The 27,976-nt window shown below is 38.6% G+C and overlaps 2 protein-coding genes across 11 annotated transcripts in view; both read left to right on the top strand.

The window, feature by feature from the left end:
* ZNF507 (zinc finger protein 507) lies at positions 1-22,435 on the top strand. Of its 6 annotated transcripts, none has more exons than XR_003995041.1 (8): positions 2-359; positions 3,926-6,057; positions 7,165-7,270; positions 12,828-12,942; positions 15,258-15,362; positions 18,513-18,647; positions 18,779-19,865; positions 20,422-22,435. XR_003995041.1 is itself a non-coding variant. In XM_030511859.1 (8 exons), exons 2-7 carry the CDS (start codon positions 3,931-3,933, stop codon positions 19,140-19,142), a joined length of 2,952 nt encoding a protein of 983 aa, XP_030367719.1. In that variant the 5' UTR covers positions 2-359; positions 3,926-3,930; the 3' UTR covers positions 19,143-19,150; positions 20,422-22,435. The 6 variants fall into 6 exon arrangements, 5 of the variants coding, with proteins under 5 accessions (XP_030367720.1, XP_030367723.1, XP_030367719.1 ...); XM_030511859.1 differs by having other exon boundaries at positions 18,779-19,150; XM_030511860.1 differs by having other exon boundaries at positions 1-330; positions 18,779-22,435.
* A 2,524-nt stretch (positions 22,436-24,959) lies between these two features.
* Positions 24,960-27,976, top strand: part of DPY19L3 (dpy-19 like C-mannosyltransferase 3) — a 33,921-nt gene continuing 30,904 nt past the window's right edge. For 3 of the 5 annotated variants that reach the window (XR_003995040.1, XM_030511856.1, XM_030511854.1), the window contains exons 1-2: positions 24,960-25,209; positions 26,712-26,854. Coding sequence is in view for 3 of the 5 variants with exons in the window: in XM_030511856.1 (XP_030367716.1) it covers positions 26,740-26,854 (115 nt within the window). In the remaining 2 variants the exon portion in view is untranslated. The remainder of the gene's footprint in view (positions 25,210-26,711; positions 26,855-27,976) is intronic. The other 2 variants (XM_030511855.1, XM_030511857.1) reach the window with 1 other exon arrangement.

The raw sequence follows: 27,976 nt of genomic DNA, 5'->3' as shown, positions 1-27,976 counted from the left end.
GCTAAACCTTCTTGCCAGCTCTCTGCACTTCACACTCGGAAGCATTTGCATTGATTCGCCATTTTTAGACCCAAAATGCGGGGGTCTGCGTTGTTGTGGGTTCTTTAACTACCAGCGTTTACCACCCTAAAGCCGTGCCGAGAGGAACTATGTTTATGGATACTCCGCCACCTCTGAACCACGTGTCGACCACGGCAGCGCCCGCGCTCGTCTCCGTGGCAACGGCGCGCAGGCGGAAGCGCGGCGGCAGCCACCCACTGGTCACCTGACCCGAGGCCGCCAGTCACGTGATACGGTCTCCATTGTCGCCATCTTGAAGCGGTGGCCGGAGCTAAGGGACGAGAACTCTTTTTACCCAGGTAGGTACCCGGGCGGGCCCCGGGGACAGAGGGGCGGGCAGGCAGGAGGCGGCTCGGCAGCCGGCCCGCAGGTAGGGAGATAGGGTGCGAGGGAAGGCGGCGGGCGGGAGGGCGCCGGGGCAGCGCGCCGCAGCAGCGCGCCGCAGCCCATGTGCGGAGCCGCGGGCGGCTGCGGCTCCCGGCGTAGCCTTCCCCCGGCCAGGCGGCGCAGGCCGCCGCCGCCCCTCTCTCCTCCCCTCCTCTCCTCACCGCGCTACTTCCTCGGCGGGCCAACTCGTCGCGGCCCCTTCCCTCCGCTCCGCTCCTCACCGTACAGCATCGCCTCCTCGGCGGGCCCGCTCCCCGCGGGCGCTGCTCCTCGCCTTCCCCGTGGCGCCGGGCCCGCTGCTTGAGAGCCGTGCTGGCGGCACCTGCGCGGTATAAAGCGGCGGCCGCGTGGGGAGTGCGGCAGGGGCGGAGGGTCCCGCGGGAGGGTGTCGCCGGTCCGCGGTATGTCGCGTCCCCCAGCCTCAACCACGGGGCAAGGGCTCCGCTGTCGGGGGACAGCAGTTGGCGGCTCGGAGTTCCCACTGATGAAGTTTCCGTGCCCTCGGGAGCCGCGATGTGACAAGACCGGTCTCTCCGGGTGAAGCGGTTGTGCAAAGTGGTGGTTGGCTTTTCCTAGACCTAGGGGCATCTCACCCTGTCTCTGTCGTGCTGTTTGAGTGCGTGGTTGGTGGGCCCCTCCAGCACACAGGCATTCTCCTCTGGTCTGGACCTTCCCCTTCAGGCCCCTGCATTATCCCCAAACCCCGTATTTTAATTACTGTGTAGGTCTGGAAAGGACATGTGCTGGCAGATCCACTTCCCAGGCTGAGGTTTTATGTCATGGGAGACCGAACCATCTTTGTTCCTGGTGAAAGTGAGGTAGTTACTAAAATCCAGATAACCTTTGTACAATTCTTATCATTCCTGTAAAAATGAAAGCCTGCAGCAGTAAACATTAAACTTGCTCTAAACAAAGAATAACACATATATACCGTAGTTACACATTTGATAACTCACGTCAGCTACAGGCGTCCCAGATCAATACATCTGAACATACTCTGCTTTTGCAGTGTGCACAGGCACAAAGATGCACTTTTGTCCGTGCGCATGGCAGAGGGTTGGAACCAGATGATCTTTAAGGTCCCTTCCAACCCAAACCATTCTGTGATTCTACTCTGTTTCCATTTTTGACAGAGCAGTAGTATGTGGCAGCATATTTCTTTTATGATCTGTCTAGGATCTTTCCTGTTAGATTCTATGCTGCTTTCAGATGAAGAAGATAGGGAAAATATGTGCCTATTCACCATTAGTTACAAAATTTTAAAACTACCAAGTGTAATCATAAGTAGCAGCATGTGCTTAGAATTTTCCTTAAGTCATTCTCAAATTGAAAATATTTCAAGTAGATATTATTCCTCCTATTATTGCTCCATGTAATGTTAAATCTGCTTTCAGGGAAAAAAGCACAGTTGTTTACTCTTCATAATAGCTTTTAAACATATTATAGCCACTATGAAACCAACACTAAAGTATTTTTGTATAACTAAATAGGATGGTTTTCAAATAATGGCCTTATACTTATTTTAAGGTAATATATAGTTGGACACATTGCATGAAAAGGATATAATTTTTCCTAGCCACAAAGACAAGAGTTAGTCATTCAATATACTGTGCCAAGCACATAATGGAAATAGAAGCAGAAATGCACATTGAGGCATCTGCTGGTTTATATTTTAAAAGTTAGATACTTGGATGTTTCAGTTTAACAGTAACTCTCTGGATACATACATTGATTCCTGTTAATGAGACAATACTGAACTTGAATTAAATAAGCAGGCTATTTGGTATATTCTTACATAAAATTAAACTTTTTTTTATATATATGTTTATTTTTTTATTTTCTACCTCCTACAATTGATCTATTATCACAGTGCAGTATTGATCATTTTTAATCTGCTTACACAGATCCAGCTAAAGGCATAAGGCCTTAAGTAGCTTAGTTTTCTTGTTATCCAACTGCCCTATGGCATTATTTATGGTTTATTAATTTTTCATTTTTAATGTAGATCTTAGCCATTACCAAGTAAATAATCTTCAAACTAATGCTGAAAAATAATAACTTGTTTTTCTTAAAGATTCAGAATTGATAAACATCACTGCATTTTAAACTTGAAATATTTTACATGAGCATATGAGGTGTGAATGCTATTAACATTGGTTATACTGGTAATTCTGATGATAACCTGAATTGTAAGTTGAATGGCAAATGAAGGTAACATGAGTAGTTCTGTCCAGAATTTTTATGTAGTGGGAAAAGGGCACCACTCTCATGGGTCTGTTCATTACATTGCTACATCCATAAGTAGAAAAAAGTGGATTTCATGGGTCTTTAGGATCAGTTCTGGAAGTTCTGGTTTGGCTTGTGTATCTCTCTCGGCGGAAAAAAAAAATCCATATGAAAGAACTTGAGATACATTTTCAAGGATGACTGATAAATATCTGTCACCTTATATGTTCTAAATTTATATATAGAATATAAAAACTTCTTATTGTGTATAAAATGTATGTGTGTGTATATAGTGGAACTTGTCTAGGTTATTTTTTGACATTTTTTCAGAAGTAAATTTCACTGTAAGACTTTCTGTCTGGCTCCTCTACACCTCACCCCACAGCTTTGTCCACATCCCAAAGTATGTTTCATGAAAGTTTGCCCATATTGGTTTCTAATTTAACCTCCAGTATTACCACGTTATTGCCTGTGGTTTATGGTTAGATATGTTTAAAGGAAGTGTAAGTGGAAATAGCTATTGCCTTTAGCTTTCCCTCAAAACAGAAAAAAATTAGTCTTCAAAACTTTCATGACAATTGATTTTACCTACAATTAAGGAATTGTAGAAAAAGCTACAATTAGTAGCTTTTCTAGAAAATGACATTTATAATAAGAAGTATGATTTGACATTGGAATGATCTTTATATAGTTATAGCTAAATGACTAATGCAAGTAATTACCAGAATTACTTTCTTTTCCTAACATTTCAAGGAAAAATTTCTTATTTTTGTAAATTACGTTGTTGCAAATTGTCATTTGCTTTAGGGGACATCAGTGCAAGTATGTTGGGAATACATTTTCATAGCATGTCATGGCTTTTAAACATAAATATGCCAGTTACTATTGCTTGGTATATTTAAGTGTCTAGCATTCAAATGTGTAGTCTTTGTAAAGAAAAAAGCAATAGCTGTGACAGTGCTAATCAGCCTGAACTTGAAAAATATTTATCTTGCCCCTGTACAACTTGGAGGCAGTCTGTTGTAGGCTATCTTGGAATTACTCTGTCCAGCTGTGTTGAACAGCATCTATGCTATCCAGTAAATGTTCTCAAAATCTTTGTCTATTTATATAGCCATTCTGAAAGTTTTTATTAAGTTAGTGGCATTAGGCTTCCATATTTAGTAGAGGGTGAAATCTAAATAGTACTGGGTTGTATTTTTATTATTGTGCATGTATACATTTTAATTTTTTATAAACCACTTTCTCCTAGGTATTATGGAAGAAGGAAGCAGTGTTGCAGTATTGATGCCAAATATTGGGGAACAGGAAGCTGTGCTGATTTCTGAAACAGTCATTGGCCCAACACTTCAGAACAGTGAAAATCAAAGAAAATGTAAAACTGACCCACTAATTCATGTTATCCAGAAACTAAGCAAAATAGTTGAAAGTGAGAAGTCACAAAGATGCCTTTTAATAGGGAAAAAACGTTCCCATCCTAATGCTTCTGCACAGCCCTTGGACGCAGATGATCTATGTGAGATCCCAGCTAAGGCAATTGAGCTCTCTGTTTTCGCAACTAAAAAGACTGAAGAGTTACAAGCAGATTATTTTGTGACTGAATGTCTTCCACAAAGCAAAAAAAATGTGATGTGCTACCAATGTAGTCTGTGTAAGTTTCTATCACCCTCTCTCTTAACACTACAAGAGCATATAAAACAGCATGGGCAGAAAAATGAAGTGATATTCATGTGTTCAGAATGTCATTTTGCTTCCAAAAGCAAAGAAGATCTTGAATCCCACTTCCAAAATTGCCATGAGAATGATGGTAAAAATAACACCCAGACAAAAGCGCAGCAGTGTGTAAATGTCGCGAGTTCATTTTTGCAAGGGCCAGTGGAAGGAAGTGTCAAATCAGGGGCTGATCAGACAGGAAATCTGGAAGGTAAAGATACAACTCAGTCTACTCAGAGGCCTGAAATGGGTAGGAGAAAATGGTATACTTATGAGCAGTATGGCATGTACCGGTGTTTAATTTGTCGGTACACCTGTGGTCAGCAAAGAATGTTGAAAACACATGCTTGGAAACATGCGGGTGAGGTTGATTGCTCCTATCCTATCTTTGAGGAAGAAAATGAAACTACCAACTTGTCAGAGGTGGTTGTAACTCATACACCTCATAGCATAGATACTGTTGTTCTTTCCTTGGAAAACAATGAACTTGATATCCAGAGTGAACCTTCTCTTCAACTTCAGATTTGCAATTCTGAGCAACTGTCATGTAAATTGCCAGTAGGAAAAAATGTAAAAGAGGAAGAGATGTTACATCAGTCTGTAGTGCATTCTCCTACTGCAGAGGTTTTGGAGGAGACTGTATCAGATACAGAACCAGATAGTATGATAACTGATAGCCTGCTTTCTTCAGCACAGAAAATCATCAATTGTAGTCCAAATAAAAAGGGTCACGTTAATGTAATAGTGGAGCGTTTGCCAGGTGCTGAAGAAAGTATCTTACAGAAGCCTTTCTTGATGAACACTGACATTGAAACAGAAAAAAAATTAATCTCAGAGGAGTCCCACATTACCTGTGAAGAACCTGATGAAGTTTATCATTCAGATCCAATTCAAGAAGTAGTAATAGGATGGAATAATACCGAGAAGAAAGATAATGAATTAAGCTCTAATAAAACCATTACAACTGATGAAAATGTGCCTCCTGCACGAAGAAGGACAAATTCAGAGTCTTTACGACTACACTCATTAGCTGCAGAAGCTCTTGTTACAATGCCTATCAGAGCTGCAGAACTAACAAGGTCTAGCTTCAGGACTCTGACTGGAGAAGATGCTGTGGATGCAGGTGCAGGACAGGGAGAAGCAGATGGCCCACGCCTGGCGCATTCTAAAGTGGCATCCTCACTTCAAGATCATTCAGTGGAGTTTAGTGGCTTTGGCCAAGGTGAATGTGCAATAGTTGAGATACAGAAAGAAAGGCCAGAGTTATCGGAAGCACCAATTAAAATGGGCATCAGTATGTCACTACTCACTGTCATTGAAAAATTGAAGGAGAGGACAGATCAGAATGCTTCTGATGATGACATTTTGAAAGAATTACAAGACAACGCACAATGCCAAAATGCAAATGATGCAAATGTTCCTGGCAGTAACCTAGTAGAATATATACCTAACGCAGATCGACCCTACCGCTGTCGCCTCTGCCATTACAGCAGTGGTAATAAGGGCTACATAAAACAACACTTGAGAGTCCATCGTCAGAGGCAGCCATATCAGTGTCCCATCTGTGAACACATTGCTGACAATAGTAAAGATTTAGAAAGCCACATGATCAACCACTGCAAAACAAGAATGTATCAGTGCAAGCAATGTGAAGAATCCTTTCATTACAAGGTAAAGTTCTTTTCTGTGACTGTCTATAATAGCTAAATAACCTATTTTGCTACCTTCTTAGTAACTGCTCATTCCTCTTTCTAACTTAATTCAGCCTGACTTGATTGTCATTGCAGTTGAGGATTCTTGCTAGCAGCACTTTCCAAATATATAGTTCAGCTATAATTATTCTGCCTTACCCACTGAAATAAACTTGCTTCCTCACATAAGTTACTTTCCTGAGAACCATCTTATGGACATATTAATATCATTGGTGGTTTTCTGCCCACATGTAGTAACTACTGGAAGAAATGGAAGGATTAGATAACTTAATAAAATTAACATTAAAAAAATGCTCAAACATGTCCACTAGTTTTGAATGTGTGCAAAAGTAATCATGGCACTTGGGGGTAACATGAGACACTTTGAAGCAGAAATTCTTTTCTTTTTTCCTCTTTATTGGTCTGCATGTTCTGTAGAACTGAAAGATTACACACCAGAGCAGAATAATGTATTTCCGCCATTTTTATAATTGCTATTTTAGGCATGGTGTGTTCCTATATACTCAGTTCAGTACTCACGAATAGAGAGAATCAGTATCTAGATGTACAACTGAAACTCTTGTAGATAATAGTAGTGCAAATTTTCCTGTATTTATTGTTGTTAAATCCTAGCTTAAAAAAATGTATAAGTAGGGTGGTGAAAGGCTCTCTCTCCTCTCTCCTCCCCAGGCAAGTAGAAACAGGAATAACATATTCCTAAATCAGTAGGCAATGTGAGAATTGAGTCAGTTTTCACACAAGCCATCGTCTAACCTCTAATCTAATACTGATTCTGAAGTATAATAATTTTGGAGGAAGAACTGTTTGCTACCTGTCTATGGGAATGGGGGAAGAAGGAAATTTATTTTCTAAATAAACACAAATCCTCTCAGTCACTCTCATCATTCCTTTATGTTATTAATGTTATTAATTTATGTTATCAATTTGTGTTATTAATTAATGTTAATATGGAATTTATAACAGTTGTCCTTAAAACTTAAGTAACGATTCACAATTGAGTGCAGTATTTGAAGTGACCAGTGTGTGTTTGTAGTGTATATTTAAATGTGGGAAATTGCTTTTTCAGAGCCAACTACGAAATCATGAAAGAGAACAACACAGTCTTCCAGATATTTTTTCAGCAGCCACATCTAACAAACTAATAGTTTCCAACGAAGTAGATGAAAGAGAAGGTACTGTTTATATTTACACTTGAAATTACAAAAAGTCACTCATAACATGACTTCTGTTTGCTATATTTGTATAAAACTGGCTTTAAGATATCATTTATGCTGAAATGTTTTCACGTCTGTTCATAACATTAAATGTATGTTCTTTGTAGTATGCAAAGCTTAACCATAGTCAGTTTTGAGATATCTTACTGACGTTTGTTGATAGGCAAAACATTTTCAGCCCCTGTAATTGGACATTGTATTTCTTGTGAAAAGCAACTGGTATGGATTATTACTCTGAATTTTTAATAAAAAAAAATATTTGTTTCCTTCCTTCCAAATCACCTACAGCAAACAAAAGAAAGCCTTTTTTTAAAACTCACTGTGGTAATGTAGTTTGTTGTCAGCGTATATATACAATATCATCCATTCTGTGTCTAGAAATTTTCGTTTAATTGTAGTAATGTCCAAAATGCATCATTTGTTTTAGCCCTAGAGAAGCAAACATAAGGCATTCTAAAAATTCAACCTATATCTGTAATAGTTGCCAGGGTAACAGTAGGTATGCATTTTCTAATTGTTTGTTTAGCTGTGTATTTGCTTATCGTTTAATAGTGTTTGTTTTAAAAACAATAACAGCAAAAAACCCAAAACCAAACCCTTGATGTCTTCAGATAGTGAAATAGGGGGAAAAACAGCTGGATTTTGAACTTTAGGAGAACATGTTTAAAATCCTTTTGAATATCCTGAAGGTCCAATATTTATTATTTCAACTTGAATGCATCCTCTTCTCTGGTGAGTTAAAGTTACTGAAAATATTTACAGCACTTTAATTCTGAAGGCAACACTGTAATTATTAGTATTGTGCAATTTTAAAGCACTGTGGAAAAATACTAGTAATTATATCACCTCTGAATGACTGTGGGCTGAAGTATTTCCATTTTGTGCCCATAGCTCTTTTCTGTCCTAACTATGGTCTCTTGTTTGTTTGGATAGCAAAATGTGCACTATAATAGTACTTGGAGCACAGTTAAAATTTCCGAGTTCTACTCTCACCTCTACAGCTGGTCATTGAGTGCGAAAGTATTCACTGATACTGATGGAACTAGTTGTGAAAAAGGGACTAACCAGCATTAACCAGGGTAAACAGTTCAAACTACTAATGATTTGTCCAGAGCAGCATGGTACATGTTGGACTAGAATGAGATCCTTATTCTTGACTTCTGTTCTCTTGGCTCACACTGCCTCTTTTTCTGGCTTTCAGTATGCAAAGTTAAAGTTCATTACCTTATCAGCCTCAGGTAAAATGAACCTTCCCAACTCTTTTTCAGTCTCTTCAATGCAGAAAGGATTTAAATTCAGGAAATTGAGCTGCAGTGCTTCTTACATCCCTAAGACCAAAGCCTGAGAGAGCTATCTGAAGTCAGGAGGAAACTGGAAGAAGGCAAGGGAGGGTCTACTGGTAGTGGGAATGTTCCCCATGAAGTAGTGGGATTTTTTCTTCAGAAGAAATAGCATAAATGTTTTAATGGAAGTGATAGGAAATAAAACATTCTTAGCTTAGCTGGGTACAAATATCTATGAGCACAGCTTCTGACCATGTTTTGTTTGTTTTAAGCCAGTATTTTTAAAGATGTCGTGATACAGGAGTAACTACCTTGCAACACCTGAAACATGTCAGATTTGGGGGAATACTGTAACTTTTGAGCTAAAGTCCGTTAAGGTGACTGAAATCAAGACGCCCATTTGGTTTTGAAAATAGTATGTTTTAATAAGGTGGTTTTAGAGTTTATATCTTCATCTTACAATTTAACTTCCATGAAGGAGGAGCCCCTGTTTGAGAAAACTGCCTGCTTTCAATTTAATTACTGTTGAGATTTTTCTTTAATATTTTTTGCTTATTATTATCTTACAAAAGTGTTACAGCCATGCACTTTAATTGATTATTTACCTCACATGAAATTCAGTAATGTGGCTTGAATGAAAACAGTTCTCCTTTTAAACTTTTATTAACTCATACTTTGGAATGCTTAAATTATTTCAGAACCAATTTATAATCAAATTGCAACACTACTGCAGTACAGCCATCTCTTGTCAAACAGATGTCATCCCTATAAAGCAACACAAAACAAAGAAGTTTATGGCATAGCATCTGGTTATGTGAAAGATGCCTGAGCTGGAACAGTTTCATTTCTTGTTAATGAAATAGTTAGTCCTAAAAGTCTCTTTATTCATCATGGTGGTACAATAAATCAAAAGGGAGCATTATGACACTGGATATGATCGAATTGTAAATGTCTAATAATGAAGGAATAGGGCAATAAGCAGCATTACAGGAGCACCTGTTACTACTGCTAGAACAAAGATCTGTCATTTCCATGGTCTCTTTTAAGAGGCCTGATATCCTCCATCCAGAAACAAAAAAGGCTCCAAACCCACAAGAAATAAGCCCGTGGAAGGAGTAGGAGGTGGGACACACAACTGCTATTTTGCAGCAGCAGTGGGAGATTATATGATGTATTATAATTTATGTGCATTTTGTTGAAGGAATAAATCTAAAGTAGTGATTGGTATAAATAATTGCTCCTAAGTGTGTGCTACTGAGTGGTTAGCCACTTACAACTATGCAATAGATAATATGTTTGCATAATGCTTTAAAAATCTCATTAGATACTGTTTGTTTTAAGCTGCCTGCCCAATAAAATACCAAATTCGTAACAGAAAATACATTTGGAAGCAGTTTATTCTAAAGCTGCAGAATTTAAGATGGAAAACCCATTCAAGTTTAGCATGCAGTAGCTTGACCTTCACACAACCCCTGCTCTCCCTTAGATCTACAGCCCAGTAAATGTCTTTGTATTCATTTGTGGTCTTCTACATACATATGCATTCACAAAAGATTAATTGTAGAAGCCTAAATTCCATAGTCTTCAAGTATATATTAAGATAGTTTTGATAATTTACATTAAATAGAAAAAAATAACCCAATAAATTTTACTATATGAGCATATTGTAGGAAAAAATCTGAGATATTTTGCTTTAAGGTTGACTTGCAAAGACTGTATGTTATATATTACTTCCCGGTTACTTTTTATAAGAATGCTAGAAGAGTGAGCACTGTGTCATGTTTTAAAGTAAAAAATATAAAATATTTTTTCTGTTACCTTGGTACACACAGAATTATTCAAATTTTATTTCAGACTATGTTGTTTGTATTCAGATTGCTGTTTTATATGACATACTAGATATTCTTCAGAATAACCCTCTGGGATAATCAGCCCTACCCTAAAGTGCTGAATTTTGGAGGGAAAGTTTAATTATTGGTAATTTTCCCTTCCTGTTAGCTTAAACAAAATTAGTATCCCTCAGAATAATATAACTAAAACTTTTTAGGACATAATTCAGTGCCCATCTCTTGGGGGGAGCGGAAATCAAAGTGAAAAGCTGAGCTTCCATTTTGAATGACTCATTCTACTGGTTTATTCTGCAGTGTCTCCTTAAAAGTTTTACCATAAAGATTCTTAAGTGTTGCTTTGATAATGAAAAGATTCCATCTGGAGTCCAGCATCATTAAGAGGGAACTTCAGAAAAAAATTGTCTTTAAAAAATCTGTTTAGTATTTTGGACTCAGGAGATGAAACTTCTGTTTTCAAGATAAACTCTACAGTTCCTCCTGAGTTCAGTCTGCTTGTCTCATTCCTCCCTTCTTTAGCTAAAAGGAATTGGAATTCAGGAGGTGATAAAGGAGGGGGTGTTGATCAGTTTTTCTTACTCCAAACTGGAAAGAAGCTCACGGTATTTGGACCTAAGCTGAGATGTGTCTGAAAAGTCTACTTTCTATGGTTTTGGACAGTCACTTTTTTCATATTTCAAGCTTGTCTGTCTTTACAAGTTGAAACAATGGCAGACAGACTCTGCCCTCAGTGTGACACGGACCTCTTGACCTTGACAAGCCTTTAACAGAATTCTTCAGAATTCAGAATGGAGGGATCTTATTTGGGAAATCAGAACTTGCATTTTTCAGGAAGGGGAGTTATCTTTGGTTTGGGAAGGAGTTGGGAGGCCTAGGAATTAGATCATCTGCTATTACCGAAGTGCTTAATGCAATATCTACTAAAAAACATCCAGGTAATACACCCTTTTCTGTTCATCTAGGATCTTCTGATCTATCCTATTACTAGTAAACCTCTTCACAACACAAACTAATTTGTTTGTGCTGGAGATATGCTTCACAGGAGCATGAAGTTTCTGAAGTCTATTCTTGCAAGATTTGAGCTTTACTTTTTCTCCCACACATTATTTATTGAATTGTTTGTTTATTTCGGTTTCGGGGTGTACTTTAATAATGATCTTTACCCACCAGAGAATTCTCTAAGGACTGATAACAGAGTTTCTTCAAAGCCCATGAAGGTAACTGAGAGTAATGGCTTGGCAGTTCAGCCAGATAATAAGAATTTGGTGTAAAGATAACATGAACTTAAGCACCTTACTTGCACTTACTTCACTTAGGCTAGTGAAGAGGTTAGATGCAGGAAGAAAGCCCTGTGATTTTAGTTTGATGTTTCTTTTGGTGGTAGTCCTGATAGAAACAGCTCCAACTTTGGTGTTCCTTCATGTTTCTGCTGTTCCTTCCTTCATTTGGGGAGCGCATGAAGGCTGCATGATAGGCTGGAATGGAAAGGCAACATAGAAAATACCATTCCTCTTCCCATATGTTAATATTTTAACCCATATCAGTTCCATTATTCAGTAAGGGAGCAGGAATAAGGCTGTTTAAGTCTATACACTTACATATCAAAAATATTCAGACTGTGCACTTGTGAGCACGCATTTTCCTATGTTAAATTAGTCATTAGCCTTTGTCTCTACAGCCATTAATTTTTCAAGAGTCTTTTTCATTCTGGAAAGAAAAAATGATTTTTGTTACAATTGCTTTTTAGTAATTTGGAGAAGTTCAAAATTATTTCTTCACATATCTGATCAGAATCTTTGGGGGGGGGAGGGTAAAGAGGATTTAGACGCTTTGAGAAGACTTCTGCTTTTCTATGTTTGCCAGTTTGAAACTTGTCCTTTCTCAATGCCCATCGTTTCCTTTCCATTCTGCAAAGCAGTGGAACTCTTGGGGTCAGCAGTTCCCACATTTTAACACCTTTTGCTGGATTTTAACCCAGAAAGAAATGTCCACATAGTGAGAAAGAATGTGTTTTCTTAAAATTTTAGTAATTTTACTAAATGGTAGGGTGAATGCAGATCAGCATGCTAAATAAATGGTACCTTTATTATGTCTATGTCCATTGCCAGTCTGCTCCAGATACTTTGAAAGTATTAAATATTTACAGATATTTAAAAGTATTGTTTTTAAATGTTAATTCATGTTTCAAGGCCAGGTTGGACAGTCTTGGGCAACAAGAGGCATCCCTGCCCATGGCAGGGGGTTGGAACTAGATGATGTTAAGGTCCTTTCCAACCCAAACCTTTCTATAATTCTATGATATTCACTTGTGCTGAAATTATCATCTGAGAACTCCTTACCACACTGAATGTAACTCACTAAAATAATGGATTTTGTTTCATATAGGAAACAAGTCTTCAGTTCAGAAACTGTATAGATGTGATGTATGTGACTACACAAGCACAACTTACGTTGGTGTACGCAATCACAGACGAATTCATAACTCTGATAAGCCATACAGGTAAGTGTCTTAATTATTGGTAATACCACGTATCTGGTTTACTTGTTTTAATTAAAAAGGTTACTGAATTGCTCATGCAATTTTGAAGATATTGTTAAAGAATTTCGATAACTTAATTTTACTGCAGATTTGATGGATCTACACTCGCTGGTTGACTCAAACTATGTAATTAAGATTTGCTAACTTTTCCAGGACACATCTTTGGCCATAGCAATCTACTGCTTGTTTTCAGTTTGAAGCATTCAGATATGAAAAGGGAAGTTAATTACATTGTAATATTGAACTTTGGCCACTAGTAATAATATATTTGTCAAATTCCTTGCACACTTAAGTTCATTTTGGATTTGGTTTATTGCAAAGTGTTCCTCATTGTTATCTGGCTACTTTGTACATTGGCTACTACAGACTGTAGCAAAATTCTGCCCTTTGCCTTGTCACCAGTCCCCTCTTCTTTTTCACAGGTTTCAGGCAATATTAACACATTCATTTAGGATCATATTTTATAACTTTTCTCCAAGGGTGTTATATGGATTTGTATAGAACTTTGATATCTAAAGTCACGTGTAATACTGTAGGTCAGGTCCCCAGCAGACAAATAAATCATGCATTTTTCTATTGGTTGCTGCATAAATTCCTGCAAATTCAATCTATGCTCATTCAGTGTGGATCTCTGTCCCTCTCTAGTGGCTAGAAAATAGATCTGAGTTAATAGAATTTTTGAGCTAATGTAGTTCTATCTTTTTTAATACAAATGCTGGAAACTCAACACCTTGAAATGCTGAGCTCAGCCAGGGTCTTTCTCTTTTAGATAAACAAACCCAGAAGACATGTTGTATTTTTATTTGTGCATTATAATGATAACCCATAATACTAACAAAAATTTGCAAGATATTTGCTCATAGAGCAAATGTGGAATACAAATAGATTTTCTCTTCAGAATCATCCCTATTGCTGTTACTTGTTACTTAGAGGGCTTGGAGCAGCAGATACTGTAGAGTGTCTTGTAAATGGTAGTTTTCAGAATGGGTGTTAGCCAGCTTGTTTGATTTAGGAACACTTGAAAATTTTCCACTGGTGATACAAACTGCTGCATACTAAATTGAAATCATCTGATCTGGCTTGCTTTGCTTATGTTTTCATAAACCCCTTAGACAAATCCACAGACCTGGTAGGATACTTAAGCCACAGCCTAAAAAACATAGAAGTCCGGTATTCATGATATTTCTCCTTTTGAAACATGTATTCCTCAAGTCTTTCATAGTATCAAATAGCAACCTACTACATTGCTGCCATTTTTATACCTGTAAACATATTTTCTTATTATTCTGACAAAAAATGCTGGAAATTAAACTGCATAGCTTCCAATGATGCATTTTTGTAGATTTGAACTTTCTGGATTTTAATACTGCACAATTAAGTCCGTTAAAAAATAAAGCGAGTAATATCAAGTGAGGTATCCTGAAGTCTCAAACTGTTTCACACTGTAGACCAGACTTAAAATTGGACACTTTACCATTTCAAAAAAATAAACAACTAAAGTGCTAACAAATACGCAGAGTTTTAGCTGAGCATGATGGCTTCTGTTTCAATAGATTATACACAAGAAGCTTGTGTGGTAGTATACCGATATGTATGAATAGCATACTATTTTGTGTGATACTTTGGGATCTAAATCTACATCGACTGATTTATATATTGTTTTTATACAAAGATATTGTGACAGAAGTAAAAACTTTAAGACAGCACGATGTGACACACTTGTCTTAGGGCAGTTGAATCTAAATATGTTGGTCCTGTCCCTGACTTCTAGATATAATGCTCTGAAACCTAGACAATTCACTACTAAATAGATAGTTTGGCTTTTAAAATGTCATGAGAAACATGGCTGTTGCATTAAGCATAACATGTGTTCTTGAGGAACAAGACTTACTTCTAAACACACTATGTCCCCTATAGCTCTTGTGGCCATATTCTGCCTTTGTGTAACACAGCCAAGCAACTTGCATCAGGGCTGCACCGACTCCAGTGCATGCTGATACTTTGTTCCACTTACCAGCTTCAGTAGAGGTGCACAAGATAGATGTCAGGAAGGAACACAGACCATATGTCTCCTCAAAGGAGGAGGCTTTTTTGGACTGTAAATGATTTTCATCATCCAAAAACTGAACGTTTATGCCATCACTTAGTCTTCTGTAAATATTGTTAGTCTTTAACTGTAGTCTTTCCAGATACCTTTGCTTTCTTACAGATTTTTATTTCTGGAATAGCATTAGCAGTTAACTGTCAGATTAGTTTACTTCTTCTTGTCTCTTTAGATGTCGAGTGTGTGACTTCGCCACCACAAATATGAATAGCTTGAAATGCCATATGAGGCGCCACCCCCAGGAGCATCAGGCAGTGCAGCTAATGGAACAGTACAAGTATGTAACAGTTCTCATTTGGCAAACAGCTCGGATAGTGATTTGTTATGTTGAGATACAAAGCGGAGTTCAGATTCTATTCTTTTCCCTCCTAGATTAATTATTTGTTCCAGTGACTTTTTTTTTTTTTTTTTTGAGACAGAGAGAGATTTGATGCAGCATTCCAAGGTGATCTTTATGCTTGCTAATTAAACATATCCATGACCTCCCTCTGGACCAGTAGTCAGCTTTTTCTTTCCAGAATGGGGTGGTTGCGTATAAACTGCCTATTGCAAGTAGTTTCTGGACTGTGTTAATTACCAAAGCATGCCTGGAATTGTTTGGGAGAATGTATGTGCCAAAATCATGCCAGGGCACTTTTAAAATTTAGTGTTATAGATTGTTAAATGCCAGTTCCCAGGAATGTTCTCTGACTTTGTTTAATATTCTAGTCTAGGCACAGTCTAAAATCCAGACTGGAATCACACTGCCCTAGTTAAGAATTAGTGTGAATAGTCATTATGTTTAAGTGATGAGTGTCCTTTCTAGTCTGTCCATAGATATGTGTGATATATTTATATAGATATATAGATATAAATATAGGTATATCTATATGAGAAAGTTGGCACAAATATGTGTAATTGTTTACTACCAATTTGCAACAAAAAAAAAGAAAAGCTGGGAAAGGAAAGTAGATCAGGAATATACTGAATATGCTGACAATTCTGAACATTTCTTCAAGGAATATTTTAAAGGCAATAGGAAGAATCCAAATAAGGCACATTCACCTAAGGGTTTCTTCTCAAGAAAATCTGCTTCTACAACTTCAAGTTCCTTCCATTGCCTTTTTCCCCAAAACTGTTACTAGTAGCACTAAATTCTATTTGCTCTTTGTCATCCACCCTACTGTATTGCTGAATGCTGTTAGTATTACCAAAGATTGCTGCAAACCTCCACACTTTGGTCCCTGCATCCCCAAGAAAATAGTCTATCCAAAGCTGCAAGGTAATTGCTTCCTCAGTAGATCAGTTTAGGATACACTTGAACAGTGAAGTTTAATAATTCAACACAGGTCAACCAGCTGAGCAAGACATAGTATAGAATTGAAAGAGTTCTACTACCAAATTCTTTGGTAAATAGTTTTGTTTCTCTGGGAATGTATTGCATAGATTGTAACTATATATTAAGTATATGATCGTAAAGTGTAGTGCATCATGCTAAAAGCTGATGAGTTTCTGTGTCTTTGATTTGAACTGTATGCTAAAGTGGTCAACAGCATTTGGCTCATGATATTGTTCTCAACAAAGTAAATCTGATTAGTAAATCACCTGAGCAAATTAATGTACTTCAAAAAATGAGACTAATTAAAAGGGGGTAAAAACAAACACTGAACTGTTACTTCATTTCCAACCCACTGTGTTACCAACCCACTGACGAAGCTGCATTAGTGGTGCAGAAAAATCATGTACATAATAAGAGTAGTAGAATACACATGCATATAGAGTTGAATTAAGATTATTTGTTGATCTTTGGTTTGAAAAAAAAAATACTTTTGGCCTAATTTCATCTGTAAATTAACTATAAGCTCTGCCTTTTATCTTATTTTTAATGATGCCACTATTTTGTAACAGCCTTATTAGAAATATGAAGACTCTCAACCTGAGAGTGAACATGCCTATATTTTCTTTATAAGGCTTCAAATTATAAGAAAAAGAGAAAAATAGGATAGTACATTCCAAATCAAGTAATAGAGAAAAGTGAGCTAGAAGGACATGCCTGTTGTTCCCCAGCAGGATAGAATTATCTTGCTACATAAGCAAGGTAATGTACCATGCCTTCACCTAACTTGTGAGATTCGTGCTGTTCTCCACCATCTTCTGCTAAGCAGAAATAGTGTCCTGTATATGATTATTTGCAAGGCATTTAAGGACTATATCCTACTGTCATTAAGAGAAGTCATAAAACCTTACTGAATTACAGTGTATAATACAGTTTTATGTAGGCCTTCTCATGTTTCCAGGTTATATTTCTGAAAAGGTCTTAAAAATATACAAAAACTTATTAGAATAGTAGTTATTTTAACAGACTGATCATAGTGTAACATACTGGGATCACATCGCTTGAGCAGAAGACATCCTCTCATTGAGGAATGAGACAGACTGAGATGCATTCCTAGGTATAATTTATTGGAACAAGGTCACCTTCAGATCTTTTCCATGTGATTTGAGACATGGAAAACTTCCAAAATAGCAGGTAGCTGAACAAAGTACCTTCCTTGTCCAAAAGACAAGGAGCTCCATCCCCTTTACCATGAATACTGTGCAGCTCTGGAGTGATGTCATGCAGTATCACTCATCTCCTTCATGCTGAGATAACTAATTTATCATCTTAGGAAACACTAGTGAAAAAAATGTGGATGTATATTCATGTATGAAAAAAGTCCTATGGGATTTGATCAGTCTTGGGTTATTTGTATTGGTAAATACACCACATCTCTATATAAATGGGACTTACTCTTCAAGGTTTTGTCCTTTATTGTATAAGGCAGTGTTTTATAGTCTTGTGGTACCCAAGCTGATGGAAAACTCTATAGACAAAATTGGCACCTGTCTGAGTCTCGACCTGTGAATAGTTTCAAAATCTGACTGGACGCTGTCCTTGGGATCTCAAAAGGTCCCCTTCCAACTTCAACAAGTCTGTGATCCTTATATAAACTAATATATGCTACATCAGGAAAGACTTCATTAGTTCAGTTTAAATTACCAGTTCTAATTACACAGCTGCTTGGTTCAGAGCAACAGCAAAGAGGGCTCACGACCTGCCTGCCAGTTACCACACCAATGTACTCCATGTTTCTGCAGTCACCAGAACTATTGCATTTTTGCAGTATTTAAAGTTTTAATAGGCCAAACAGAGAAGATTTTAAGTCAGCTGCTTAAGAAGTCAGGAAAAGCAAACTTAAAAATTCTCAGACACTAAAAATAGTTTTAAATTTCAGGATGAAACTGCAAACTAACTCAACCTAATAATGAAACTGAAAGGGATACCAAGAAGATCGACATCTCTTTCTGTGTTTTCTCATCCTTTTGGAAGAACTAATCCATTGCTAAGCTAATAAAATTTAACTTCTAAATGTTTCTCTTTCTCCTTCTCCACCTTTTTTTTCATCAGATGTTCTCTCTGTGGATATGTATGTAGCCATCCTCCATCCCTGAAGTCCCACATGTGGAAACACGCAAGTGACCAAAATTATAACTATGAACAAGTGAACAAGGCTATTAATGATGCAATTTCGCAAAGCAGCAGGTATGTCTGATTTACTTTCAAGCCCTATCATCTAGAGTTTTCAAAGGACCCAACTCTGATCCAAAATAAAGTTCCCGTCAAAAGCAACAACTGTACGTTTGATATTTGTTTCGGTTTTGTTGTTATTTCAGGTTTCAAGGACAGCTTCCTGACAAAACCTTATTAGAAGGCACAGATGAGAGTACAATACCTATACTAGGAAGTTCAGACAACTTGGTGTCTTTAACAGAGTCTATTAACCAGACTACAAATGAAATTTCAGGTTCTGATGAAAACGAAAAGCCTAACTTGATGAATACCTCATGCAGTTTAGAAAAGAACTCCACTCTACCCCACCTTGGCACAGAATACTGTGTTCTTCTCTTCTGCTGCTGCATTTGTGGTTTTGAGTCTACCAACAAAGAAAATCTGCTGGATCATATGAAAGAACATGAGGGTGAAATCATAAATATCATTCTAAATAAGGACCACAGCACATTCCAGAGCACAAACTAGGTGAAGCAGTAAGTTAAAGAAAGGGTTTCCTAGAGTGAGTATTTTCTTTCTTTGCTAATTTTTGCTTGTGAAACTTGCTAAAGAAAAGAATTGCAGGCAAAACTTGATTTCCCATCCTGAGTCCTTGTTTCAGTAGGAGTACAATATTTTAACCAGGGATTGATGAGTCAGTTAAGAGATATATTTAGGGAGTGGGGAATAGAATGATTCATTTTAACCTGCTATTTCTTTATATGGTGCCAAGAACATAGGATTCTTGATGTTTTTTTCTCTTATTGTCAGGTACTAGTCATTAATACGGCATTAGCACAGTACGTTCAAACCCAAAGGTGTGAAAGCTTTGTACCAACTGAAAAGCTTTTTCCTTCCTCCCTCTTTGTTGTTTTTCAACTATTTCAGCAAGCAACTTTTTTACCCTCCCCTTTTTTTTTTTTTTTTTGGAAATTAGCAACAGACCAGATAAAAATTTTACAGTATGATCTCACAAACCCCACTGCCTGGATTCTGGAAGGTAGGGAGAGGGACATGTGCATGCTTGCATGTACACATACACGTTTCATTTCTTCCCATCTATTTTTAAGGCCTTACAAGTCGTCCTTCAACAAAGACTGCTATCCTTTCTGTTGGTTTAGAGCAGCAGGAGCTGAGGAGCCTGGAAGCATTTTGCTAATAATTATTTGATTGGACCCTAACTGAAAAAAACTCCTACCTTTTGAATTGATCGTACGTAAAAGATCCTTTATAATAATGACCGGCTGTTTCTTAACAGTTTTCTTGACACATTCGGCAGAACTATTTAAAAAAAAAAAAAAGCTCATCATATGTCATTTTTAATTTGTGGTGATTACTTTGCAGTCTGTATGAGCAATGTGCTTTAATGAGAACAAGATATTAACAGTAATTGCCACAAGGAGATGTAGATTAAACCTATGTAGATTACTAAAGATGTAGGTGAGCACAAAGTGGGTTTTGAAGCAAAGCTTACATGCTTTTGGAGTTCTTCGAAATCCCACTGGCTGTCTAAATTGCCCATTTGTCTGGCAGAGCTGTAACTGGAGAAATAATTTGCTCAAAGATAGAGTAATCTTTCTGTAGAAAATAATATTTAAAAAAAGGCAAACAATATTTTAAGCAAAAACTGTATCCAGTCACTTGTAGAATAAATTTTACTAGTGCATATAATATGGATTCATGAAGGGAAGTAGGGATTACTTTGTTTTCTAAGGAAAAAAAAAAAAAGCTTCTAAAATTACAGTGCCTTCTTTTTTTTGTTTTACAGTACAGCAGTTTGCAGTAGAAGACATTCATCTCTGTATCAGTTGGGAATACTGTTACACTGGCTAATTACCTGGCAACTTTGTTAAGGTTGTTTAAAAAGTTGGCTACTTAAATTGTTTGAAATACATGCTTTGATCAAGTGAAGTAGTAGCATTTCCAAAGAAGCCCTTTAGCAGCCAGATTTAAACTTTCTAGTTTGGGCATGTATTTCTGCTTTTAATGACAGGCAGATGCACAGCAGCATGCCTAGTTCCTGACATGGGGATGTAGTTACCTGATTTTTAGTAGCTCATTACTTAAAAAATTAGTTACTCTTAGAAAAACAGTATTTCATGGTTACTTTATCTGTAACTTTCTGCTAGCAGAAATAAGCTATAACTTTAAATCTGAGAAGGTGGCATATGTAGTGTACAGTCTATTGTGCTATTGCTGACTAGAAGTGGCATCAGAAAAGAAAACAATTCTTGTCACAACTTTATGAAGCAGCACAAAGGCACTAAAAGTCCAAGTACATTTGATGATTTTTGTTTTCAAGTGATTTCCTCAATTTGACTTGTCTTTTGTGTTAAATATATATTATTTCATTAATAAATTGGATAGCAGAAAACACACTTTGCTTCTTTAAAAACTGGTCAGGATGTAATGTCAGAGCATTTTTGTGTCAGACATTTGAGATATTTTAAATACATATGTGAAGTTGCTCAGCTAGTGAAAGATAAAAAGGTGAAAAACTTTTTAAATGAAGAAGGAGGTGGCAGTGAAACAAGAGAGTACAAACAGTACAAAACAGTACCCTTGAATCAAAATTAACAATTTTTTGGTGTATGTGCAACCCACGCTTGCAGCAGTAAGTATAATGTGCCAGGACTCATCGTAGTGGGATTACAGAGCAGGATGCGTCTATTCACAGTTGTTCTTTGCCATCCTGTGACTTTTTCCTTTTAGACTATGTGTTCCTATAATGGTAGAAAGATAGTTGATGCTAAAAACCATTATAAAACCCGTAACAAATGCCAACAAATAATTCCACATGTACAGAGATTTATTTTTTTAAAAACTGTCTTCATGCTGCTTGCCATTAGCTACCCACTCACAATTCCCATTGACTTTACCCGAAGTTCTGCATGTGAAGTAATTGTAGACTTAGTTTTTCTGAAAGCAAATTTTTTTTGCTTTATTATTCCTCAGGTTATCTGCTTTAGGAAGCATATGGTTGGCTTGGTTGCATGTTCTGTAATGGGTTTTAAGCACACTTCAGAGTCACCAACACTGCGGTCTTCCCCTTTCTTTAAGCTTTTAAAATATTTTTGGATCTTCTGTCACATGATGATCAGATATTCACTCACCATTAGATTTTATTCTGTGTTATAAACTGTAACTTGCAGCTTTGTTTTAAATGCCTCTACTTCTACTAAAGAGAAAACTTACTTTATTCTAGTCTATACTGATAAATAGGTGCATATTTCATCTTTCTGATTGATGCCTGGCCTGGAAAAATAGCGTGAGGTTCAGTCAGAGTTATGGTATCTTCCTCTTTCAGAAGCACTTATTTAATTGTTTAAAAAAAAATGTACAGTTGGTGCTCAAAGTAACATTTGTTAAGATATATTTAATAGAAATTTACATTTGCATTTGATATTCATGGACATGGGTACATGTATTTTTTTAAGAAAAGGTAATGTAACACTATGGCACTGCTTTTATAGCCAAAGTATAAAAAATTTAGAAAACTGACATGTAAAGACTGCAGTTAGTTCTGATACTGTATCTTATTAAATAGGATGAATTTCATTTTATAAGATTATCCAGCACATTAAGCTGCATGCCTTAAGCTCTCTCTAGGATTGTGTTCCTGATAGACAACTGTTTGGAACTATGAAGCAAAGTCTGTAGTACTACTTTAACTACCTTCTGAAATACTGTACAATGTTAGAATAATTTATTTTGCTTTACAGGAGTTTGTCACGTATTGACTTTAATATTGTATTTTGGTAATAAACTTCTTTTGTTAAACACTTTAGTCACTTTTATTTGACCTGTGTGAAATATGAATATGGAAAATTCAAACACTGAGCTAGTGTTTAGAGACATGGGAATCTGTTTAAATCAAAAAGTATTTGAAATACTTGACTGCCATTTCTCGCTCATTGTTGTTACGGTTTTAATATTGTTACACAAGTTTTATAAAAGTAACTGTAGTGATGAAATATGAGACTATTAAGTCAAAATACTTGTAAGTCTGCACACAGTTATGATGGGACAAGGCTGAAGGACACAACTGCACTTTCAAAATTCTTTATCATGAAGCTCGTGGGAATTTCTTCCCCAATTTCAATGGAGTGAAAGCGTTACACAGCTTTTTTTCAGGTAAGTGAAGGTGTGGGTATTTCCAAACAATGGCTATAGTTGATGAGTTATTCTAAAATGACTTAAGATGTACTGTTGGATACATTAACCATTGTGTAAGGCTGTCTGATGCTTTTTAACTACACAAACTTTTCTCTGTTCGAGTAACACTATTTTACAGTGTAGCTTGCATTAGTAGTTCAGGAATGTCAGAAAAATTTGTACTGCTGGTCATCTGCAGTCGTTTCCACAAAATGGAAAACTTTAACTGACTCTAACAGTTTATCACATACAAATATATTACAAATATGCACAGTGTCAAAAAACACAGTAGAATTTAAATTACTAACTCCCCCTCTTCTCAGTACTACGTGTTGGCATCCACACAACACAGTCTGTCACTTAGTTCAAAGTAGCATCTACACAAGTTTTGGTTCTATTGAGAACAAGCTTTTAGTGATCCCAAATTTACTGAACATGCATAATTACCAGATTTCTGAAGCTCTTGAATGATTATGTTCTGTATAGATCCTACTGTGCATTGGCCTCTTTACAGGTAGTGGATAAGCAGAATTTCCATTCTAGGAAACATCTTCCACAGCATTCCCCATCTTAGAAATTTAAGTCCATTATCTGACCTCCTTTACACAAAAAAGTACACACACTCAAGATAAGGTTTTTTCTTTATTTACAGTGTAAAATCACTTGTATGATCTGTATACAATGTATTCGCTTCAAAGAACATCTGACATGATGTGGCAGTGATGCCATTAGTGATAAAAACAAGATACATCTAACGCCCATTGTAAAGCCTGTAATTCTTCACTTTTCATATTAAGTTTAAGCATTCCCCAAAAATGTACCACCTGCCTTATTGCTCAAAAGAATAATAGAAGTAAATTGATTTACAGTAGAAATTTTTCACCATTTGGAGAGCTTAATCAGAGGAAGTAAGAGAAAATTGTTGCTTGTTCTAAAATACACTTCTGTAACATGCAACATGTGCCAAGACAGATATTGAAAATTTTTCTGGTTTCAAAGCTCTGAATTACCAAAATGATAACTAGTTACTTGGCATCTCTGAGGATGTTTTCTATGGATTATATGCCTCTTTGCTCAAAATACCAACTCTGCTAATGAACCATGGTTGTGGATGTATTACTGGACTGTAACGTGGTGATGGAAAATCAACTAACACTGTCCTTAAGAAGTGAAATTGATCCCCACCTTTTCTACAGAATTTGTGTGGAAATCTGCTTTCTGGGGTAGGATCAGGAAATTGGTATGCTGGTAAAGGCTTTATGGGGAATTTTTTTTTTCTACAACAACTATCTTCAAAGACACTGCAAATAAGGAATTACTGTAAGGGTAGGCTGTACCAGAAAAACGGTGCTGCTGTTATCTTTCCGCTACAGAGGTAACAGTCTTTTCCCCCTTGCATGTTTATGCTACAATCGATAAAGAAATACACTGGAGCTTATAACTAACTGAATACAAAATCATCATAGAACCACAGAATGGTTTGGGTTGGAAGGGATCCTAAAGCTCATTCAGTTCCAACCCCCTGCCACGGGCAGGGACACCTTCCACTAGACCAGGTTGCTCCAAGCTCCTGTGTCCAACCTGGCCTTGAACACTCCCAGGGATGGGGCAGCCGCAGCTTCTCTGGGCGACCGGTATTAGCGCCTCAGCACCCGCACAGAGAAGAATTTGTTTAGGATTCGAATTCAAATTTAAAAATCACTTCACATAGATCTGCCACTAGATACGTGGTAAAAAAAAAAAATAATAAAGTAGGAACTTGTATGTCAGTATTTCAGAGAAGAGCCGTCCGCGCCCTCCGAAAGCCAGCGGACAGCCCGACCCGAAGCGCGGCCGCCTCGGGGACACGGCGCAGGGGGAGCAGCCCCGCTCCCCGGTCTGCGCGCCCGGCGCCAGCCCCCTCTTGGAATTCAAACTACCTAGAACCCTCTGGGGGTAGCGACGGATGAGTCGGGGTCCGGGACGACTTCGCCCGCTTCTGCTTCTGCAGACAACCAGCTCCCCGCCGTCCTTCTCTCGCAGAGAACCAAAACCCCAGCGCAAGCCTCGCCGCCCACCCCGCCGCAGGCCGCAGACAGGCCCCACCGCTGCGGGCCGGCCCCGGCCCTCAGCCCGCCCACTGCCCACCGCCCGCAGCTCCTCCCCGCGCGGGCCTCCCCCGTTCGGCGGCTGCCGCCTGCCCACCGGCGCGGCGCGGCCCTGCCCGCCGCGGAGGCCCGAGGCAGCGCTACCGCGGCCTCTCCGCAGCGCCTGGCAGCGGCGAACAAAAGGCGCCGAGTCCGTCCCTACCCCCGCCCCTTCCCCTCCTCGCGGCGAGGCCCGGGCGGTCCCGCGCAGGCAGCGCCGGTAGGAGAAGCCGCCGCCCCGCTGCAGCAACCCGCAGCCCTCGGAGCGTCGGCAGGTATCGGCCCCGCCAGGGAGGGGTGCGGAGGGGAAGGGGAGGACGCGGGCGGGCAGCGAAGCCACCGCCAAATAGGCCGCGTCGCACAGCGCCGGGCCGGGCCGCGCAGGCCGCGGCAAGTCGTGCCAGCGGCGGGGAAGAGGCGGCGCCGTCGGAAGCTTCCCGCGCCCCGCCGGGGGAGCCGCGGCCCCAGGCCCGGCCCTCCGGCCTCTCCCTTCCCGCCCTTGCCCAGACCCAGGTGCCGTTTCCCTGTCTGGCGGCTCAGCCGCCCTCTCGCTTGTCCGCCGCCCTGCCCGAAGACAGCGACGGGCTCGCCCCATGCTCCCCATCGTGCCGCCGCGCCGGCCTGCAGCCGCAGAGCCTGCCCGGCTGCCCAGGCCTCGCCTGACCTCACCTCTGGCAGCTGTGGTGACGGAGGCGGGACGTTCCCCTCCCGGAGCCCTGTGGAGGCATTCCCCGCGTGTGCCGGGGAAACCCGTTCCCTCCGGCAGAAGGCGTTTAGGCAAGCTGGCCGAGACTGGCACTGCAGAGAGAGAGCCTGGTTATGGTAACCATCTTGCCTGAATAGTCAGGTTTTGTACAAACCAGGTACTTAAAATCAACTTAAATATATGCTCACATAGTTCCTGCCATGTGTTTTCCCAAGCACGCAGAGATGAAGCTAATGGCCTGTAAAAGCTTTAAAACAACGAAGTTGTGCAGCTGAGGTGTATCTCGGAGCATTACTGTTACCAGTCAGTTACGCCAGTGGCAACACAGATACAATTGTTTGTGCTCTGGGAATGGCATTCGGGATGGGACATCATTGATTCTCAAGTGTAGAATGGCAGGTTAAAGCAGTTTTATGTATGGACCATGCTCACAGAGCAGAGAGCACCAGGGAGTTGATGGGAATGACTAGCTGCTCTGCTCTTTGTCTTTTTTGTAATGTTCTCAGGTTTTATAGTGCTTTAGTAGTATAGAATATCAAGGGGTTTGTTTTTGGTTTTTGATGCCATCTGTCTAGTTTTTTATAACACATCTTCTCTGGCATCATTTTTGCATCTTATGGCCCCCTTCTTTGGTATTTCCTGAAAGCCAAGATTTAAACAACTGGCTTTCTCTTTTATGTGCCCAACCAAAATACCCTAAAAGGACTAATTTTAATTTGAAGGGCTTACACTTTTTCAAAGAAGTGGTGCCTGGTGTGTATTTTGAGTCAAGGGCTAAAAGGCAGGGCAGTCAAAATAAGGAATCATTCTGAAAACCTGCTCAAGAGTATGTAAAATGGTGAACTTAAGTCTTTACATATTTAAGATCATGTTTTCTGTACTTTCATTTGCACTCTGAGTTGTAGAAATTTTTAAAAATCTTGCATTTTTGTAAGATCCACTTCAACTACAGTATAGTTTTGTAAGTCAGTCTCCGATGGCAATAAAATGTGGTTCTGTTTTCAGATATTTCATACAGTATTAAGTGAGTGTTTGGATAGGAAGATGCATTGCTTGTATGTGTCCATTTAGGAGTCAGACTGAAGAATAATGAATTAAAATGACTGATATGATGACAACTGTAAGACACAGAAGGGTTGGAAAAGGCACAGAAGGAGCTGAAGATCAGCCTTCAGAGGAGAAGAGTGTAAAGCCTGACGGAAAAATTCTGTCTGGTGGGTAATGAAAAGGATTGTAACATTTTGGCTGTTTAGTAGTGTTTAGCTTTTGGTATTTATTAGAAGCACAAGTTAGAACTAGGTATGTACCAAATACGTTTGCATACTTGAATATCAATAAAATTAGTTGCATGAGACAGAGGGCATGCAAATTACTGCATGTCAATCTCATCTCTGTTTTAAAATCCTAATTTAAATCGGTGAGAATCTTTTTTGTCAATTTAGTATCAGTGAGACACTCAGATTTCATATACCCATCACAGGTTCTTAAAAAAATACAAGTTTAAATCATTGGTAACATAAAAGGATTTGAAGACCTCTAATGAGTGCTGCTTAAATATAAGTAGGTTGCACATGAAATCTGAATTTAGCTGCAAACCCTTGATTTTTGACTATAGGACAGACTAGCTAGGTAAATTTAAATGAAACATTAAATGTCTTAATTCAAGGATCTGTTTAAGTAATGAAATAATGAGCATTTTTGTATGGAATTGCGTCTGGCAAAGTTTCTTGCGTTTGTTTTTTTAATTATTTTAAGGAACGTTTTGATATAAGTTGCAAATCTTTCTTTATATACAGTTTGGGTAGATGTGGGGAAACAACTTCACCCTTCTTTGAAGTGCACTTAGGCTATGTACAAAACAGGAAAGCGATCATAGCTCTTATTCACGCCAGCCCCCAGTTCCCTTGAACTGCGTATTTGGTACCCATTATGTAAATGTCAGACACAGTACGAAATAGCCATTTCACAGGTAGAATTCCAGATCACCAGGATCTATATTAAGTCTTATATCAACATTAAAAAAAAAAAAAAAAACCAAGCCAAAAAAAAAAGCCAGCCTAAAAAACCCCAGGAACATAAGTGTACAATAACTTGATTGAGCTACTTAGAAACACAACCTTCCTTTCCCATCATTCTATCTATAATCTTATTCTGATGTCAGCAGGAGGTCATCTGCAATTCAAAGTATGACACCATTATCAAAGGCTGCTTTGGCTGCTGTTCAGTCTTAGTGAGACTTCTGAACCTTCAGTGTTGGGTTGTTTTGTTTTGTTTAGGTTTTTACAAAAACCAAGCAATCCCTCAAAACCAGGCAGCATCTTTAAGATGTCTGAAGA

Source organism: Strigops habroptila, chromosome Z (assembly GCF_004027225.2).
Source record: "Strigops habroptila isolate Jane chromosome Z, bStrHab1.2.pri, whole genome shotgun sequence".
NCBI lineage: Eukaryota > Metazoa > Chordata > Aves > Psittaciformes > Psittacidae > Strigops > Strigops habroptila.
The sequence above is the reverse complement of the archived record's forward strand: the minus strand, read 5'-3'. Positions and strand labels throughout refer to the sequence as shown.